A 20,328-nucleotide genomic window follows, 5' to 3' on the forward strand; every position below is an offset into this window, starting at 1 on the left:
AACATTTTCTCCAGTGGCCAAAATGAATACGGTAAGAATTTTATTATCTCTTGCTGCTCATTTTAATTGGGATTTGAAACAATTTGATGTGAAAAATGCCTTCCTCAACGGCGAATTAGAAGAAGAAGTTTACTTGGAGATCCCACCAGGATTTAACTCTACAAATGGAGATAATAAAGTTTGCAGATTGAAGAAGGAGTTGTATGGCTTGAAACAATCCCCGCGTGCTTGGTTTGGAAGATTTACCAAAGTTATGCTTTCAATGGGATACAAGCAAAGTCAAGGAGATCATACCCTTTTCTTTAAATATTCTCAAGAAGGTAAGACCACTATCCTTCTAGTTTATGTTGATGATATGATTATAACAGGAGATGATATAGATGAGAAATGTGCTTTGAGGAAAAGACTGACTGCTGAATTTGAAGTCAAAGATCTTGGCAATCTGAGATATTTTCTTGGGATAGAAGTTGCTCATTCAAAACAAGGGATTTTTATTTTTCAAAGAAAGTATGTTCTTGACCTCCTTAAAGAAGCAGGAAAACTCGGGTGCAAACCTTACAGTACTCCGATTGAGCAGAATCACAGACTAGGAAGTGAAACTTAGTCCTCCAATTGACAAAGGACAGTATCAACGAATAGTGGGAAGATTGATATATCTAGCTCATGCTAGACCTGACCTAGCTTATGCAGTTAGTGTTGCTAGTCAATTCATGCATGATCCAAGGGAGAAACACTTACGAGTTGTGGACAAGATTCTCCAATACCTGAAAGGCACACCAAGCAAAGGACTATTGTTCCAGAGAGGAGGAAACCTTTCCTTAGAGGTTTATACAGATGCCGATTATGCTGGATCTGTGATTGATAAACGATCTACTTCGGGCTATTGTATGTTTCTCTGTGGAAATTTAATAACATGGAGAAGTTAAAAGCAAAATGTGGTTGCTAGATCAAGTGCAGAAGCGGAATTTCGGGCCATGGCTCAAGGAATCTGTGAGTTGTTATGGTTGAAAATTATTCTGGATGATCTCAAGGTGAGATATGAAGGATCTATGAAGTTATTCTGTGATAATAAGTCAGCCATCTGTATAGCCCACAATCCAGTCCAACACGATCGAACCAAACATATTGAGATTGATCGTCACTTCATCAAAGAGAAACTCGATAGTGGCCTTATTACTACTCCATATATCCCTTCTGGTCGTCAATTAGCTGATGTCTTGACTAAGGGTCTTCCTAATGATAGGTTTCAAGATCTTACTAGCAAGCTGAGAATGATTAATATCTATTCCTCAGCTTGAGGGAGAGTGCTGTAAATATTAGAATTAGTATTTTATTTATTTATTTGTAATAGCTAGAATACTCTAGAAGTGTATTTTGAGCTTAACCCATTAAGTCTTTCAGTACTCTTTATATAGTGAGCTCTTGTACAGATTTTATACAATTCAATAATATACAAAACCTTTTTTCTAGTAGACCAAAACAAATGGATATCCAATTATTATTTTTGGATCGGCAAAGAAACTGTTCTAGAAAATAAGAAGTGGTTTGAGATAAAACCGGTTTTTCTAAAAACCGATTTGGATCTTTTGGACATTTTGAACACCCCTAGTTTTGGACATACATTAGCAAAAAGTACACGAAAAAAGTTGGTTTTTATTTTTTATTTTTTTATTTTTTGTGTCTAGAATCAAGACTTGTATCTTACCATCAAAGAATACATCAATAGCATCTGATGAATTAGGGAGGTCACCACCTTTGACAAGTACATTCCTGTAACGAAAATTAATCATCTGTAAAAGCAGACTACTCTTAAGTTGAAGCCTTTTTACATTTATTTCTGTGACCTCGGTCCATGAAACAAAACACTCTTACATATACAACACCATCAGAATTTTCTGCTAATACAAAACAAGCGATGGAATTATTGGGCATCATTACTACTGAATAACGAGAAAATGAGACACATGATGAATCCATGTCTCAATTACACAGTAAAGGCTTTATTAAATAACAGAATATAATAATTATATAATAATAATTTACCTATGTGGGATTTCATCCCCGTACAGTATATTACTCTATTTACAACAACTAATTTAGGGAAACAATTCAACAATCTATTTTGTGCAGTTTAATATAAACAGTGATATCATAAATATGGAATGTATTCTTAGCTCCAAAAGTACTGCTTAGGCCCTCAGGGCCAAAGTGAAATTCAATCAAACAATCACTTTACTTCTCACAGAGTATCAAACTTCATCGATACAAGTGCTTTATATGAGATATGTATAAAACGCAGTGCGTTCTTTTAGAAAGATTTTACTAAAAGGTTTCCAGGTCCGTGTTCTGGATATTGTATCATCCATTTAGATATAAACAGTACAAAGTGTATAGTTACTTGGGAATGTCTGAAGAAAAACAAATAAAAAAAAACAAATGTAAGGCAATGCTACTATAATATAAGCAAAAATATTTACGGGTAAACATGTCATGCAACGTTAGATGTTTTCAACTTGAGCTGAAAGTGCATACCATAGATACAATTTCACCTATGTTGTTCTGATCTTAGAAGTTTGTTTCACTATCTAGTTCTAAGCATATATGTAAAAGTAATTTCCTAAAAATATCCATTTGGAAGTATGTCTTGAGTAAAACATGTAGCGCATGTTTCTCCCTTGAGATAATTCAGTAAGAGATGATACCAATTTATCATTGTTATAGATTTGATTTAAGAGTACTGCAAGAGCAATTAGTGACATTATTTTCTAATAGTTTGAATTTTGTCAAAACATAAAATAAAATTTTAAAAGGACAATATGTCATATCTTGTAAAGCTCAAGCTGTACCAAACAAAATGTTGAAAGTCTACTAAGCATCAAAGTTCTGTTTAAGAATAAACTTACATTTGAAATTTCCACCAGTTTCTTAAAGCATAGACAAATAACTATTCGTAACAGTTAGAGACAAAAAATCTTAGTAGTTTTAAAACATGAGTTAGACTGGAACCAAAAAGTTCAAATATATTAAACAGCAACGAACCTAGGACCCAAATAATGTATCAATTTTGCAGCAGTGCTCATATCAGAAATAGATTTTAGTGGCATGTTACCAAGTAAAAGCGATGCCTCTTTTATATTTGGGGTTACAATGTCAGCCATGGGAAGCAGCTCCTCCCTGCATTCAGAAACCAATAAAAAAGCAGAATCAATTTCTAAGAGTCTTATTAATAAACGTGAAATAATTTTAGAAGCAGTATTTGTATCCAATATCCATCTATCTAGTGTTGTACAAAATAAGGATGAAAATAAAATTGAATTTTAAAAATAACTTGGTTTTCTGCCAAAAACTATAAATACCAATAGACAAAAAACCCATAAAAAATTATGCAGAATGATACAGAGTTTACGGATTTGATGAAAATTATGTTATTTATGATATTGATATCTTTTCATATTTTACGGGGTTTTATCTTTGATAAAATATCCATTTTAAGGAAATTTATATTTTATCAAACTTATGTATATCTAATTAGCATTGATTTAGAATTTTTATTATATTTGGGTTATAAATACCTTGTAGGTGCCTTATGTAATTCAGACTTTAGCATAATTGATTATTGATATTTCGTTTCCTTCAGAGAGTATTTGAAACTTGAGTGAGGATAACTCAACCTAAGAGGAGCACTCTGGATTTGTTTATCAAGGGAGTACCCTACCGAGAAGATTACTCTTGGTTACTGTTTTCTTATCGGAAGAATACCGTGCCAAGAGGAGTACTCTTGGTTTATCAATCAAGGGAGAAGTGACTGAGAACCCTGCCAAGAGAAGTACTCTTGGATTCTCCTGCATCAAAAAAATTAAGCACAGGCCAAAACATCACAGGATTTCAAATGGTGAAGAGTATTTGAATTCTGTTGTGAAGACCAAAGAGTATGGAAAATACTTTCATGTTATACAGATGCAGCATAGTTCATGTTCAAAAACACATACCGAAATCCAACAAGAACAGGACCAGCAAGTACATCTCTACTGGTAGATATCATGACATGATCAACCACAATAGCTGCCTTCAGCAAAAATGAAGTACAGAACTCCGTCCAATTGCAATTAAACAAATAAGTTAGAAATTTTTGTACAAGTGAATACCTTTGACAGGAAATTTTATAAGGCTCTGATACCTTCACTGCACTAGGAGAGGGTATCATGCCTGTTTTGACCTAGGGACATAGCATAATTAGTTCAGATGGAAAAAATATTAGCAACCACAGCTGCAGTTAACCAAGATATCAGGGTGTATCAAGGAGAACAGAAAGAAAGCAATCATTATAATGAGTATCATGCTGAGAACTTAGGCGATCATGTCCCTGCCTCCCCTCCCTCCAAAAGGAGTACTCACAGCATATAAATATCATATTAATATCTAATAATTATGTTTAGATATTTCCCACAATCTGACACTTCAAATGGCAAGTGGAATGCCATACATGTCTTATTCTTTCACAGGATGTGGTATTCAAAGCAGGTCACAGTTCCTTGGACATTTCACCCAAGCGATGAAAGTGGGACTATGCAAAACAATTATTTTGAATATAAGAAGCAAGTTTTGCAGGAAACATTAGGCAACACATGAACTTGCTTGCTAGAACACACTAACATGCTCAATAGGTCTCTAGATACAGCTTCCTATTAATTTTGAGATGGTTTTCAATATGCAAAGACAGAAGTGTGAAGGTTTCTTGTCAAGCAATATGAACTACCTTAAAGAGTTCTCTTGGATCATAAAGGTTACAACTAGGAAAAGTACTGGAAAACTATGCTGTAGCACTCACTATTTTGACTTACCACATCAACAAGCATATCAGAGAGCACAGACTTCAACTGCTCTGCGCAATTTGGCCAGCCTTGCTAAGCGCATCTGGGCCTTTGCCAAAATGCTCAATCTCAGGCAGGTAGTGAATTATCTCAATTGTACACAAAAAACACAAGTCAAAAAATTTAAAAAGAAATCATTTTTTTGGGTTAAAATCATGTTAAATAGTTAAGGGTGAAAGCATAGTTTTCCAGAATTCAGAAATTAATTTTCAATTATCAATGGAATAAATAAAGTATAAGCATAAGAATCAGATATGAAATGAGATCATGTTGAGTATTTAAATATTTCCAAATACAAGGAAATTCTTTTATATCTAGATTATTATATGTCAATTAATTGACCACAAAATTCCAGAAATAAGTTTGTAATGAAAAAGATGAAACAGTCAAAGTATCAGAAAGAAGGATCATAACGTTTAACAACAAAACAGTCAAGTTTATGTACATTATATAAACTTCTCCAGTAAACAGATATAACACAACTGATACAGGCTGACAAGTAAAGGGAGTAATTAGTTTTTACAAATGAACATGATTAGGAAAAGACAACAAAGAAAGAAAGGATTGACAATCCAATTCCACTAGGACACACAAAAATAATCATTCTAAAGCAACAGATAATATCATAATGCTCTCACGGTTTAAACTTAAAATTCTTGAAATTTTACAAGAGCAAATTTCCAAAATGCTACTTTCAATAGCAGATGAAGTCTGATCAGTGAAGTTAAATATTTAAACCAAGAGATTTACCAGATGAAGCAATAATAACACACTGCTCGTTGGCAACAAGTTTAATCGTACATATGCATATAAAAATAATAGAGGATTACAAGCCTCAACACAAAACCCAAGTATTCACCCATAGAAAAAAAATTATCACTTAATCTCTATAAACTCATTTAGAGTCAGTAAAGTCTGCATCAATGACATCCCCATCGGGTCCCTTGCCTGATGATTCTGAGGGGCCAGACTCGCTACCAGGTGGTGTAGGCCCAGCGCCCGGAGTTCCTGGCTGGTTGTATAGGGACTGACCAAGCTGCATAACTTCCTGATTGAGGGCAGCCATGGCATCCTTAATAGCTTGGGTCGAACCACCAGAAATTGCATCTTTAAGCTCTCCAAGTTTTGCTTCAACCTTCTCTTTTACAGGGCCAGGAACCTTGTCTCCAAGCTCTTTCAACTGCTTCTCTGTCTGATAGACAACAGAATCCGCCTGGTTCTTAGTATCAATGGCATCCCTCTTCTCTTTGTCCTCCTTCGCAAATCTCTCAGCCTCCTTTACCATCTTCTCTACCTGCATTTCATTCAAGAGATGATCATAAGCATCATTCAAGCTTCCTAACTCAAATGTCACATAACCATAATACTGGAAAATTCTTTCATTGCATCCAAAAAGAAGTAACCGGCAATAAAAACTAATGAACACTATACACAGTCTATATATGCAAGTAATATTGACAGCCATAGAGCATCATACCTCATCAGTAGGCAAGGTGCTAGCACCAGTAATGGTAATATCTTGCTTCTTCCCTGTGCCCTTGTCTACAGCAGCAACTGACAGAATGCCGTTGGCATCAATGTCAAATTTCACCTCAATCTGAGGAACCCCACGAGGTGCAGGAGGGATACCGTCCAAGCGGAAACTGCCAAGAGATTTATTGTCCCTAACAAATTCTCTTTCGCCCTGAAGGACGTTGATCTCTACACTGGTCTGTCCATCAGCGGCGGTAGAGAAAACCTCTGACTTTGAGGTGGGAAGAGTAGTGTTTCGAGGAATAATTTTTGTCATTACACCACCTAGAGTTTCCAGTCCCAATGATAACGGAGTAACATCCAATAGCACAATGTCACTGACATCTCCAGCCAAGACACCAGCCTAAAATCAATTCAAAAATTACAAAAAAAGATAATCAATAAATATAATATGCTACCCAGAAAACAATATTTTCAAACAGCTCTCTTAAGCTTAAACAACATTCTCTCTCCCCTCCCCCACCCGTTATAATAAAAAATAAAAATCCCCTTTTAAAAAAATTAAATAATTCCTCAATGAAGACAGTTAAATCCCACCTGAACTGCAGCTCCAAGGGCAACAACTTCATCTGGATTGACAGTAACATTTGGGTCCTTCCCAGTCATCTTCTTTACAAGCTCCTGAACAGCAGGGATACGCGTAGATCCCCCCACAAGTATCACCTCATCAATATCATTAATCGAGAGTTTTGCATCCCTTAATGAATTTTCAACTGGTGTCTTGAGCCTGAAACACAATTCATACAATTAAATTATTATGCCTGAGTATTTTATTCAGTTTTTGTATAAGAGCAACAAGGAAGCGGAAAAATCATATCAGCTTGAAAAACAGTTTGTTACTCATTGAAACCCCTTAAAGTTCATAATTAGGCAAGAAAATAGATTCAGTTATCAATACCTGTCAAGAAGATCTGAACATAATTCCTCGAATTTAGCCCTGGTAAGGGTGGTCTCAATATGCTTGGGGCCATCTGCTGTAGCAGTTATGAATGGAAGACTGAAACAAAAAGTATTAATAGCTCAGTAGTCTGCAGAAAGCTTAAGTGGCACACCCAAAAACTACTGGATTGGGCGTAGATTGCTCAATGACAAATAAATACCTGATGTTGGTCTGAGTCAATGATGAGAGCTCCATTTTTGCTTTCTCAGCTGTCTCAGTGAGGCGCTGAAGGGCTTGTTTGTCTTTCAAAAGGTCTATACCCTCATCTCTCTTGAAGTTTAAAGCCAGCCAATCAACAACTCTCTACAACCAATAGATTATGATACGATATAGTTAGAAAAAAAACATATTAATCACAAAATAAACCAATTGATAATACTAACATACGAAAGAATCCAACCTTATCAAAGTCATCACCACCCAAGTGTGTATCACCAGAAGTAGACAGCACTTCGAACACACCATCACCAACCTCAAGTACTGAGACAATTCACTCTATTAGCTTCAATACAAAATAAAAAAAAATCCTATCAAACAAAACTTCAAACGTGAAAGGAGGACAACTCTGAGTCGCTTCCGATACCTGAGACATCAAAAGTACCACCTCCAAGGTCAAATACCAAGATGGTTTCATTGTTTTTCCTTTCAAAGCCATAGGCCAACGATGCAGCAGTTGGTTCATTGATAATACGAAGAACTTCTAAACCAGCAATCCGACCAGCATCCTTAGTAGCAGTCCTTTGTGAATCGTTGAAGTATGCCGGCACAGTAACTACAGCCTTAGTCACTTTATCATTCAAAAATTTTGAAGCATCATCCACAAGCTTCCTCAAGACCTATATCACCAAGCAATAACAGAAGCAGAATCGATAAGTATATCAATCTGGATGTCAAATGTGGCAACAAAATCTCCAAATCTATATTTCTTAAGAAAAAGAATAACAATATGTCAGGAAAGAATCCATTTAGAAACAATGAGTTATTGCCACGTAGGAGACCCATGATGAATTAGATAACCCGAATTTCAAAAAATAATTGCTTCTTTCTTCCAAAAATAAAAAATAAATCATGTCATCGACGAGGAAATTCACAGAATGCATACAGCAACATAACTAACTACCATGAAGTGCAATATATATAAATATGGAAAAAGCATTTCTCCAGTCACCGGAGATAAAGTTATCTCCAGTAAAAGCATTTCTCCAGTCACCGGAGATAAAGTTATCTCCAGTAAGCTCAAAACGACGTTGTTTTGGGTTATAAAATTAAAAAACTATAATGATAAAAACTAATATAACCCCGCAATATATTATAATTACAAAAACACCTTGATTTCCGCCCAAAAACGACATCATTTTGAACTCACCGGAGATAACTTATCTCCATTGACGGGAGAAATCATTTACCCTATAAATATAAATATATATATATATAAGTAAAATCATTTCTGCAGTCGCTTTACATACAGCAACAACAGGTGTGTGATTATGATTCCCCACATTTAATGCTTTCATCTTTTGTATGGTTATGATTCCTCGCATTTAAGGTTTTCAAGTATATATATGGCAAGTATTTGATTGCTGCACATACAAAAACTGCAGAAATGTAAACCCTATATATATATATATATATATATATATATATATATATATATATATATATAGGTTTTATTAATCTCATGCTAAAGGAGATAAATTATTTCATGTCATAGAGACAAATTTGTAGGTTTCATCATCTGAAAAAAAAAAAAAAAAAAGGTGGCACAATTATCGAAGAGTGTGTAGGAGAGAAAGTTATCACATGTAGCATAAGAGTAATTTTTTTCTATATATATATATACATATATATATGTATATATATACATATATATATATATGGTTATGATTTCTCATATTTAATGCTTTCATGCTTTGTATAGATATTATTCTCCGCATTTAATGCTTTCAAGTATATATATGGCAAGTATTTGATCAATACAGAAATATAAATCCATATATATATATATATATATATATATATATATAAGAAAAATATTTCTGCAGATAAGCATTTACTCCAAAAACAACGTCGTTTTGAGATTGAAATATTATAAAATTATAATTATAAAGACTATAATAATCCTAAAATAAATTAAAATTACAAAAACACCATGATTTCCGTCCCAAAACGATATTGTATTGGGCTTAATGCAGATAATTTATCTACAGTAACCGCAGAAAAAGCAAACCCTATATATATATATAGGCTTTTTAACCTTTTTACCCCTTATTAATTAAAAAATAACAACTTTGCCCCCATTTCAATACTATACACTTGTGTGCCCTTGTTTCAATACTATACACTTATACGCCCTTGTTTAATCGATTACAAAAGATGTTTAATCGATTAAGTGTTAAATAAAAAAATATTATAATCTGCTTTCAGCATATCTCTTTTTTTCTTTCTGCGAGTAGAAACTGCAGGGCCCTTCTCGTGCTGCACCTATGTTCTCTTCTCCAACTACTCCTTTCGTTGGATTCAAAAATTCATGCATTCCTTCAACTTGAAACAGTTTAAAGCAAGAACCTTTTTAAAATAAACTTCCCATCATCACAATTTCAGAAAAGGGTTTCTGAATCAAAAGAATGCAGAAAATGATTAGAACAATTTATACAATTTACAGTAATAAAGAAATCGAGATCATCCCAAGAAATGCAAGAATGAAACATTTTGAAGATATAAAAGCTGTTGCACATGATGTTCCGATTCCAAGATATAAAAGTAAAACCACAATCAACTTGAGACTTTGGTCTACAAAAGCTGCATCAGAAGAATTTAATTTATATGCTTTTAATTCTGGAAGGCAAGCGGAAGCATATGGTGCTCTATTTTTAAAAGGGTTCTTGCCCACCCCTTTTCTGAAATTGTGATGGTGAATTGGTGGGACGTTTATTTTTAAAAAGATTCTTACTTTAAATTGTTTCAGGTTAAAGAATTGGATGAATTTTTGAACCCAACGGAAGCTGAAGGATTAGCTTAAGAGAACATAGATGCAAACGTACCAACAGGAGGAGTGTCCCTGTCGTTTCTATTTGCAGAAAGAAAGAAACTGAGATGATGGAAGGTGATGATAATATTTTTCCAGCACTTAATCGATTAAATGTTTTCTTAATCTATTAAACAGGGGTAAATGAATATATAGTATTAAAAAGGGGGTAAAGTGGTTATTTTTTAATTAACAAGGGGTATAAGAGTCAAAAAGCCTATATATATATATATATATATATATATATATATATATATATATATGGGCTTATCATTTCTCAAGCTGCTGGAGATAACTTTATCTCCGGCTACAAATCATAACCGTACAAAGATGGATCAATAGTGATAAAGGAAGAGATAGAAAATAAGAATTATAACCATTCAAAAAATAAATCAATAAATATAAGAAAATAAATAATCAAAACGACGTAGTTTTAGGATGGCCGGAGATAAACTTATTTCAAGCAGCTTGAAAAATATTTTTCCATATATATATATATAGATAATCTATTTTTTGTCTATCTACCTTTGCTTATCCTATTAGAGATCATTAAATCAGAATCTTAATTAATATTTAATTTTCTCTCTCCTCTTTAGATTTGTTTTATCTACCTTTGCCTATCACTCTCTGTAAAAATTCATTAGATCATAATCTTAATTAATATTTAATTTTCTTTCTCCTTTCTAGTTTCTAACTGTATTGGAGAGAGTGCTAAGAGAAAAAAAAATAATAGGTAGAATAATTTATTTCATATTATATATATATATATCAAAAGAAAAAATAAGAAAAGACAGACCTGGGCAGAAATTTCTTCAGCGGCAAACTGTTTACCAATGGCGGGGCAATCGAGTTTGACGTTGCCGTTCTCATCCCTGATAACCCTGTAAGAGACCTGTTTTGACTCTTCGTCAACCTCAGACATCTTCCTCCCAATGAACCTCTTCACAGAGAAGAAAGTGTTCTCCGGGTTCACCACAGCCTGGCGCTTCGCGATTTGACCAACCAGCCTGTCGCCGTTCTTGGTATAAGCCACCACAGACGGCGTCGTCCTCTGTCCCTCCGCATTCGTAATGATGGTTGGTTTTCCACCTTCCATGGCGGCGACGGCGGAGTTAGTCGTCCCCAAATCAATGCCGACAACTTTCTCATTGACGACTCTGACTGGACCTGGGCCCACAGTGCAAGACCTTCTGGTCTTCAGCTTCAGAAATGCAGAGCGCGGGAAAGCTGTAGTATTATTTAGTCTCTGACCTAAGAATAGGGTTCGAGAATGAGAAGAATTGGGCTTCTTAAGTGAAGCAGCGAAAGAGGGGGTTCCGAGACCGTGTATCTGTGCACTTGAAGAAGCCATCTGTTAAGAACAGAAAAGAGGGGGGGAATTCCGAACCCTAACCCTTAATTTGCAGATATGAGAGTGTGGAGATGAGAGGAGGAGAGGCTTCTGGAAGTTCGAAGGGTTTAGGGAGTGCACAACAGCACAAGCACAACCTTTGCGATAAGACGACACTTCAAAGTTCAAATTAATCGCCAAAAGCCTTGCGACAAGGTGCGCATAATCTTCTGTTAGCAAGTTCCCTCAGTTCAATATCAAATAATTCTATTTTAATTAAAGGGATTGTCGTGACACCGTCAAATTTCCTACACACACCATTTTGTGGGACCGCACTTTTTAAAACAAAAAAAATTTAAAAAAGTTAAGACACGCAAAAAGAATCTCTATAACATTACACAATCATTTTTCCTACAACATAACTCTTATAAAACCCTTAATTAAATTATATAAATAAATGTTTTTAAAAATAATTAATAATATTAATTTTTTTTAAAATAATAAATAATTTAAAACCAAAACTTTTGAAATGACAATTATTGTGAAATAAAAGTAATACTCTCCCTTCGCTTTAAAATAAGTTGTCACTTTATAAAATTAATACAATATTTTTTATTTTATCTTATAATTTGTCTTTATATATATATATATATATATATATATATATATATATATATATATATGAGCTAGGATATTCTAACTACCTATTTTTTCTACTACCACTTTAATCACCATTTGATTAAAAGAAAAGTTGAATAAAGAGAGAAAAAAAAATAACTTTTGAATCCAATGGTGATTAAAGGGGTAGTGGAGTGGTAGTAGAAAAAATAGGTAGTAAGAATATCCTACCTATATATATATATATATATATATATATATATGTATATATATATATATATATATATATATATATATATATATATATATATATATATATATATATATATATATAAAAGTAATACTCACTTTATAAAATTAATACAATATATATATATATGAGAAAATATTTTTTCATGTCGTAGAAGAATTATTTTCTCCAACTAGTGACCATTTGTTTGTACAATATTTTCTTTTACTTTTTTATTTTTTAATAGATGTGGGTCTCACATAAAATGTGTCTACAACAAAAAAAAATTTCTCCAATCGCATGAGAAAATCTAAACCCTATATATATATATAGATGGGTAATGAGATACTGTTAATGTAATGATCAGAAAACATTATAGTCCAATAAATTTAAATTTAAATATACATAATTAATTTAGGTTAACTTTTTTAAAATATAGATTAAAATAAAACATGCACAATAATTAAAAATATATTTTAAATTTTAAAAGGAGAGAAATTAACAATAATAAGCATCATTCTTAAAATGAGACCAGACTAAAAGCTCAATTGACTCTCAAGATAATATATTTTAGGGAAAAATATTTCAGCGTAAGTAATTGTAGATAAATTATTTATATTTATTTCGAAAACGACGTTATTTTGAAATTAAAATTTTAAAAAATTATAAATATAAAAACTATTATAACCCTGAAATAAATTAAAATTATAAAAATACCATAATTTCTACGCCAAAACGATGTCGTATTGGACTTACTGTAGATAGCTTATCTGCAGTAACTGCAGAAAAAACGAACCCTATATTTTAATTTAAGAAAAAAAGAATAAATTTTAATTAAAGATATAAAAAGAATTAATTTAATAAGAATGAAATTCACCTATTTCAGAAGTATGTCTTTAAATTTATATTCACAACCATTAATTTTATTTTTTAAAGCAATCTTTCATCAATAAGGAAAAATATTGAGAATTATATTATTAATGACGAGAAATTTCGTAACCATTAAATTTAACTATTAATGTAAAAAATGTAATATTATTTTTTATGCAAAATTTAATATATTACAAAAATATATATGAATTTAAATTAATCAGCAAGAGTCGTAATTTCTAATATTTGATATTAAAAATAATCTTTAAATACATTAAAATATGGAAGCCTGGTTCAGGTTCTCATGAAAAATCAGTTAATACCGGTATATATCATTCTTATACTATCTTAAATTATTTTGGAGTTCATATGTATACATCAAAATTAATGTACTTTATATTTTTTAAATAGATATTATTTATATTTTTTATAAAGTTATTATGAATTGATCCTTCATTTTATGGGAAAAATAAATCTTATGTTGTAGGAGATTCTAATCTCATGTCATAGATACATCATGTGTGGGACTCACCTATTTAAAAAAATAATAATAAAAAAAAATGTGGCACATCTTTTTATGGTGTGTGTAAGAAGGGTTTGTTTTCTCATGCAACATGAGAAAAACAAACCCCTCATGTTATATATATATATATGTATATATATATATATATATATATATATAGGGATTTGATTTTTTTATGTTGTATGAGAATTCAATTCTCATGTTGTGACTCAACTAATGGTGGGCTCCACATTTATTAAAAAGAGAAAAAGAAAAACTTTGCACAGAAATCGAAGAGTCGCAACATGAGAATTGAATTATCATGCAAGATGAGAAAATGTTTTCCCATATATATATATATGGGTTTCGATTTTCTCATGCGATAGGAGAAAATTTTCTTATGTTGTAGACACATCTTATGTGGGGTCTACATCTATTAAAAAATAAAAGAAATTATTGCACAAAAATTGAAAGATCAATAGTAAGAGAAAACAACTCTCTTACAACATGAGAAAATATTTTCCATATATATATATATATATATATATATATATATATATATATATATATATATATATATAAGGATATGATCAACTTAGATCAATTTAAGAGGAATAAATTTTACATTAAATTTTAATCGTTAATTTTTATATTTCAAAATTATCAAAAAATTTGATTATTTGTAGCTTTCATTTTTATTTATTGAAGTATATTATTTCCTTAAGATATGTTATTTATTACTCTTACAAGACTGTGTGAGATATTAAAATTTCATTTTTAAATCTTTTTTATTAAATTCATCTTTTGATTAAAGGCTGAAATCTTATAGACTATTAAAAATTTTAACAAGGTGTGATCACTTCATATATGATAAAATTTGAGTTCTACGCAGCGAGCTCTAAGGTCTCCAACAAACTTCCAGAAAGTATTTGTCTCGAGAAATAAGAGGATTCCAATTATTTAAGGGAAAAATGTGTGTTATTTTAAGAAAGAGATAGATAAAGAAGGAGAGAGAGTTGACAAAAAAAAAATAAACGTGTGGGTCTCACCTCTTTATAAGAGTGAAAGGATATAAGTTGTGTCATTTAAAAGAAATAAACACTTTTCTCATTATTTAATCATCCTTTTATAATTTTGTTAACCACACTTGTAACCAAGTTTTCTTCGCCCCAAAATGTCTGAAGTGGTCCGAATGCTTGAAGGTGATGGTCTTGCTGAGAAGTGGGCAGCGTCACATAATCATGGTAGTCATGGCATGAACCCCAGTCACAGCAACAGTAGCAACAGTTTATCCCGCGCTACCTCTGCTTCTAAACATGATGACAATATTCATGATCGTTTCAGCATGTTTGGCATGACAATTTATAATTTGAGTTCTACGCAGCGAGCTCATGTTGCATGAGATAATTATCTCATGCAACAGAGACAAAGTAGTGGAGTTTACATTATTTTTTTATTTTATTTTTTTTTATAAATGTTGGACCCTACTATCTTGTTTCTGTTGCATGAGATAATTATCTCATACAATATGAGATTAATAGATCCCTTTCTTGCAACACGTAACCAGCAAAAAGCCAAAATAAAAAATAATTACAAGACAAGACATCAATCCCTCACACATTCCATATATATATATGGGCAGGATATTCTTACACCAATGTAAAAATTAAAAGTTTTACACTCAATCTTGATCATTGATCCACTTGTATTCAATGGCTCACATTGCTAAAAAATTAGAGCGCTTAGATATAAGTGGAATCAATGATCAAGATTAAGAGTGTAACTTACACTAGTATAAAATGATCATGACCCATATATATATATATATATATATATATATATATATATATATATATATAGTGTTACTTTATCTGTAACATCCGGTGTATTAATATATAAATAATATTTAAAGCGCAGTTTATAATAATTAATTGCAAAAATAATATATTATTTTATTTAAATAAATAACGTTAATTCTCATGGTGGATTAACTTTTCAATTTAATAAAAATTGTTATATTATTGCAATGCTAAAATAAAACCTGAAATACCTCGTCTTCATAGATAACGATTCAGAAGCATCCATAACTCATGGTGCTATAATACAAATTCTTAAGTCAACAAATAAACAGATTATTTAACAATGACATATACAACCACTATGCTTACCACAACTAACAACATAATCCATCAAGTCTAGTCTCAATAAAGTCTCATCATAGCAAAATAGTTAATCATAATATGTATGGCTCATAACAATAATGAAATCTCTATGCCGACCTTTTAACTCTATCATTGTCCGTCTCACGAACGTCATATCCTGAAAAATGTGCCCTAGAATGGGTGAAATTTCTAACAGAAATCTCAGTAAGCTCACTTACAGGTGTAATATAAGTTCGAAAAGCAGTGTAAACAGTATATAAAGAAATTGAACAGTAATAAGGTAAGGAGAATAGCTATACTAGACCATTTATAACAGTGTATAATGCAGTATATAAGAATGAGCATGCAATGCAGTATATCAAATGAGTGTGTAATGTCGCATATGTGCATGTCATGTGTGTACGCAACTAGTCTACTGGCCAGAGAACAAAGTAGGCTTTATTCATGTCTGCAACCTACAAAGAGTATAAGTAGCTCTCCTTATACCTCTACACGCGGATTTACCATCTTGTATGGCCTCTACAATACTCAGGGGTTATCACCCATTGTGGTAGCCCCATATAACACCTCACAATTCTAAATTAAATATTAAAATATTAAGTGAGTAATTAAGTGAAGGATTAGTGAAAAATCCTGAAGATTGGGTCAAAATACAAAGAAAGGGCAAAACGGTAATTAGCCAACACGCAACCCTAGGAAGATAAAAATTGAGTAGAAGGTCTCAAATGGTAAAAATAACCCTGAAAATGGATTCAGAACGAAAAATTGAGTGGATAGACAAGTTTCAGAAAAATCAGTGAATAGTGTTTTTACCGGGTCAAAATATCGCAGTATGATTGCACCGTAAAACGTTCCAGTTGAGTTTTGAGCTCTAGGTTTCAAATATGAGTTATAAATGGTCTATAGGACTAGGAAATATGATTTCTGATAAAAATTTGATGGAAATAAGTTAGTTTGGGGAAGCGTGCCAACGGCGCGTGCAACAGCTTAAAACAGTGTTTTCTCCGAACGACCGGAAAACTCATGATTCATCTGATCAAGTAAAATTAAAAGGAGAATAATTAATATTAAAAATTAGAGTTTCTAAATAAGATGTGAATTTTTGGACGTTTAGTGAAAATTCGGATGAATTTTAAATCGCGTGAGGTGGCGTGGGACCCACCCCACTTAAGTCCACTTAAGCCACATCACCCTCCCTCACCATTCATCTTCTTCTCTCTCCTTCTTCCTCATGAAATCCGCACATGGCAGCCCCTCACCACCATCTTCACTCAAAATTTTCTTTTCTCTATAACTATATCATTTCTTAACCAAATCAAGTGATTTTTGTGTTGAAATTTGTTGGAAACAACCTTCTAAACACATTGCTAGCACTCTTCAGCCTTGAAACCATCTCTTTGGGGAGATCCAAGCCAAAACCAGCTGCGAATTTATGGAGAAAAATGGAGGTTCATGGAGTAATTTGAGCTTCCATTGCTTGGACGAGTCTTGGGTTAGCATCTAGCCTTGGTTGTGAGTATATTTCCATCTCATTTACATTGTTTAATTATAGTTGATATTCATGAACCCTAAACATTGATTTGTTGATGTGTGATGTTAGAGAGCTCAATTGAGAAAAATTTGTACATGAAAGTGTCTTAGAATAATGTGTATTAGCTATAAATGCAATGAAAATTTTAGGTGAAAAATGTGATTTTGTAACTTAGAATATTTTTGGAAGTGTCATGACTTGGATTTTGGAAAATGTTTTGAGATGTTATTGGTGAGTTGTTAGATGATTATATGTTAATATAATGGTGTTGTAAGAGGTGTGGAATGATTAAAATTGAGTGAGAATCCTTTGGACATTCCATGTGTGCAATTTGGCCACAAAGGGTGCATTAGGGAGTTGAGGTTGTTTATGTTGATTGAATGATATATCAAGTGTTAAATGGTATTAAAATGGGTTGTGTGGTGGTTGGAAAGTGGTAGAATTAATAAAAAGTAATAAATTGTGTTTAGGGTCACCAAGGAACCTAGAGTGAATTATTTAGCAAAACGGTGCTTAAAAGACGTAAAACAGAAAAACGGCACTTGAATTACCCTCTTGACAACCTAAGGATGTGTAATAAAATGAGAAAGAAAATTTATAAAAATAAATTTGAATTTTTGCCTTGTTTGGCCGAACCTTCAAGAGGAAGGGGAGGATTTTGTGGTTTTCGCATTTTGATGGAAATTGACGTATACTGATGGTTGTACATGGTTGTATAGGTTGTCGTACGTCGATCTGAATCCCGAACTGTGAATCGGTGGATTGCCCTTGGTCCTGGACCAAGTGGATTGAGGTAAGTGATTGGATTATGCATGTGTAATTGAGGATTGGCATGCGTTTTGTGAACTTTGAGTAATTGGGAACGTCCTATGTGTAGGCGTTCTGTTAAGTAACAAACTTGGAACCTAAGCTGTTGTGGAGCTAAGTGGAAGAACATTTGAGGTAATCTCTTGGTACTGGGGCTTGTTCCCCTTGTGTGTTCCACCATGCCAGTTGATGGTATTGGTAGGAAATGTATATGAGTAGTGTAGAACAGCATGAGCATGCATGTAGCATTTATGAGGGTACTTATGTACCGAGTCTCTGGCTAGTAGACAGTGTAGCCTTCGGGCAGTGCGGACTTCCACTGGATAGGTCTCCGAGAGGGAGTTCCAGTTGACCTAGGGTCGTGGTGTGTTATCCGGATAGGAGCACACTAGGAAGTCTCGGGTGTATATGGATGGAAGGGGTACCTTGGTTGTGGTTCTTGGAACACGCCTTGGATGAGACCCGTAGGCTTATATGCCGAGGACGTTGTCTGGTATTAGTAGCTACCAGTCCAGCTTAATCGTATGTTACGTCCCGATATTCCCCAGTTTCTCTAAATCCCTTGCTTTATCCCGTTTTGAAAGTGGTTGTTTTATATTATTTATATGCATCGAAGTGAGCCATTGGGACAAGTTTTCTCCAGAACCTCTGAGTTACTGAGATATATTCGTATATCTCACCCCGTCTTGGGGGCTTTATTTCAAGAGGTAGCAGTGGCACCGGAGCGGCGGGCAAGAAGCCCGTAGGTTGAGTCATTGGAGGATTAGCACCTTTTTGCATTTTGATGGCCACTTGGCCTAAGCTAGACTTAGGGCATGAACATCTCATATGTATGTAGGATGAGTTTCATACTCATATTTGTTCATGTCGTTTTGCCTAAGTCTAGTAGTTTATGTCATTAAGCTTATGTTTCAATTTGTAAGTTAAGGTTGTAATATTTGTAAGTTGTAATATTTGTATGAGATGTTGTAAGTATACATGGATATTGATATAATATGATGGAAGGGTGATTAGTGGAGCACTTCATCATTTTGCATTTTGTTGGCCATGTGGCCTAGCTAGACTTAGGGCATGAACATCTCATATGTATGTAGGATGAGTTCATTGGCATATTTGTTCATGTAATTTAAGTTGAAGTTGTAAGTGGTAACATGTAAGTAAATGTTGTAATTGTACCTTGGATGCATGATACACTATGATGGAAGAGCTTTAGGCCTATTTTAGGTTTATGATTACTTGTATGTTGGAAATATGCATGAAATTGGACTTTGGTGATTGAAACAATTTAAGGATTTAAAGTGAGCTATATTGTGTAATAAATATAAACTGAGTTGGGTTGTAAGTGCCCCAAGGCATTGTTAGTCCTTGTGTGTGCCACCCATTGCATTATTAGGTACATTTGAGGTACTAGTGAGCTTGTGAAAAATTGGGAATTTTAGGAAAAACAAAGGAAACTCTGGCGAATTTTCTGTAGAATTGACAGATTTTAGACGAACTTCGGGAGTGCATATCTCCCTCCCCAGAGGTCCGATAGGGACGTGCCATACGCTATTTTAAAGCTTGAGATGTCCCCTACATAGTGTCAAAATATAGGAATATTCTGGGTTGCGCGCAGCCCTGTAGGAGTCAGAAACCACTGACTGTTCAGAACCCCCTTATGCAGGGGCTGTTTCTGGCAGTTTTTGGGAAATTAATTCCCGCTTCGTTTCTTAATAAAATTAAGCGTACAATATATCAAATTGAAGTTTGAGGTGTCTAGTTTATGGTTTTAAAATTTGAGATCAAATGGATGAGTAGATATTCCGCAGAAATTAATTGAGTGAGAGATGTTTAGAGCCGTTTTGGAGTTGGTTGACAGTTTTGCTTGTCCAACTTCAAACGGCGATAACCGGAGCAAATGAGCTCGGAAT

General features: G+C 33.3%; 2 protein-coding genes across 2 annotated transcripts; both read right to left on the reverse strand.

Annotated features, from left to right (window-relative positions):
• Positions 1 to 708: 708 nt before the first annotated feature.
• LOC133302836 (thiamine biosynthetic bifunctional enzyme BTH1, chloroplastic-like) lies at positions 709 to 4,204 on the reverse strand. The gene is made up of 5 exons (XM_061502657.1): positions 4,178 to 4,204; positions 3,990 to 4,066; positions 3,040 to 3,174; positions 1,706 to 1,770; positions 709 to 764 (listed from the first exon to the last, which is right to left on the reverse strand). Exons 1-5 carry the CDS (start codon positions 4,202 to 4,204, stop codon positions 709 to 711), a joined length of 360 nt encoding a protein of 119 aa, XP_061358641.1.
• Positions 4,205 to 5,514: 1,310 nt separating this feature from the next.
• Positions 5,515 to 11,885, reverse strand: LOC133302835 (stromal 70 kDa heat shock-related protein, chloroplastic). Its single transcript, XM_061502656.1, has 8 exons — positions 11,166 to 11,885; positions 7,928 to 8,180; positions 7,745 to 7,824; positions 7,505 to 7,647; positions 7,303 to 7,401; positions 6,942 to 7,131; positions 6,349 to 6,747; positions 5,515 to 6,165 (listed from the first exon to the last, which is right to left on the reverse strand). The coding sequence occupies exons 1-8, from the start codon at positions 11,718 to 11,720 to the stop codon at positions 5,767 to 5,769; spliced, it is 2,118 nt and encodes a 705-aa protein (XP_061358640.1). The 5' UTR covers positions 11,721 to 11,885; the 3' UTR covers positions 5,515 to 5,766.
• Between the last annotated feature and the right edge of the window lie 8,443 nt (positions 11,886 to 20,328).

The sequence above is a fragment of the Gastrolobium bilobum genome, unplaced genomic scaffold, assembly GCF_033153095.1.
Source record: "Gastrolobium bilobum isolate Gb01-03AN ecotype WA unplaced genomic scaffold, APGP_CSIRO_Gbil_v1 utg587, whole genome shotgun sequence".
Taxonomy (NCBI): Eukaryota; Viridiplantae; Streptophyta; class Magnoliopsida; order Fabales; family Fabaceae; genus Gastrolobium; species Gastrolobium bilobum.

Coding starts and splice junctions, on each gene's coding strand:
- LOC133302836 (XM_061502657.1), bottom strand. CDS start 4,204: ATGATACCCTCTCCTAGTGCAGTGAAG. Junction 1,771..3,039: donor ATACATTATTTGGGTCCTAG/GTTCGTTGCTGT, acceptor TTTTCGTTACAG/GAATGTACTTGTCAAAGGTG. Junction 765..1,705: donor TATTGATGTATTCTTTGATG/GTAAGATACAAG, acceptor TGTGCCTTTCAG/GTATTGGAGAATCTTGTCCA.
- LOC133302835 (XM_061502656.1), bottom strand. CDS start 11,720: ATGGCTTCTTCAAGTGCACAGATACACGGTCTCGGAACCCCCTCTTTC. Junction 7,132..7,302: donor TGTTCAGATCTTCTTGACAG/GTATTGATAACT, acceptor ATTGTGTTTCAG/GCTCAAGACACCAGTTGAAA. Junction 6,166..6,348: donor GCACCTTGCCTACTGATGAG/GTATGATGCTCT, acceptor AATGAAATGCAG/GTAGAGAAGATGGTAAAGGA.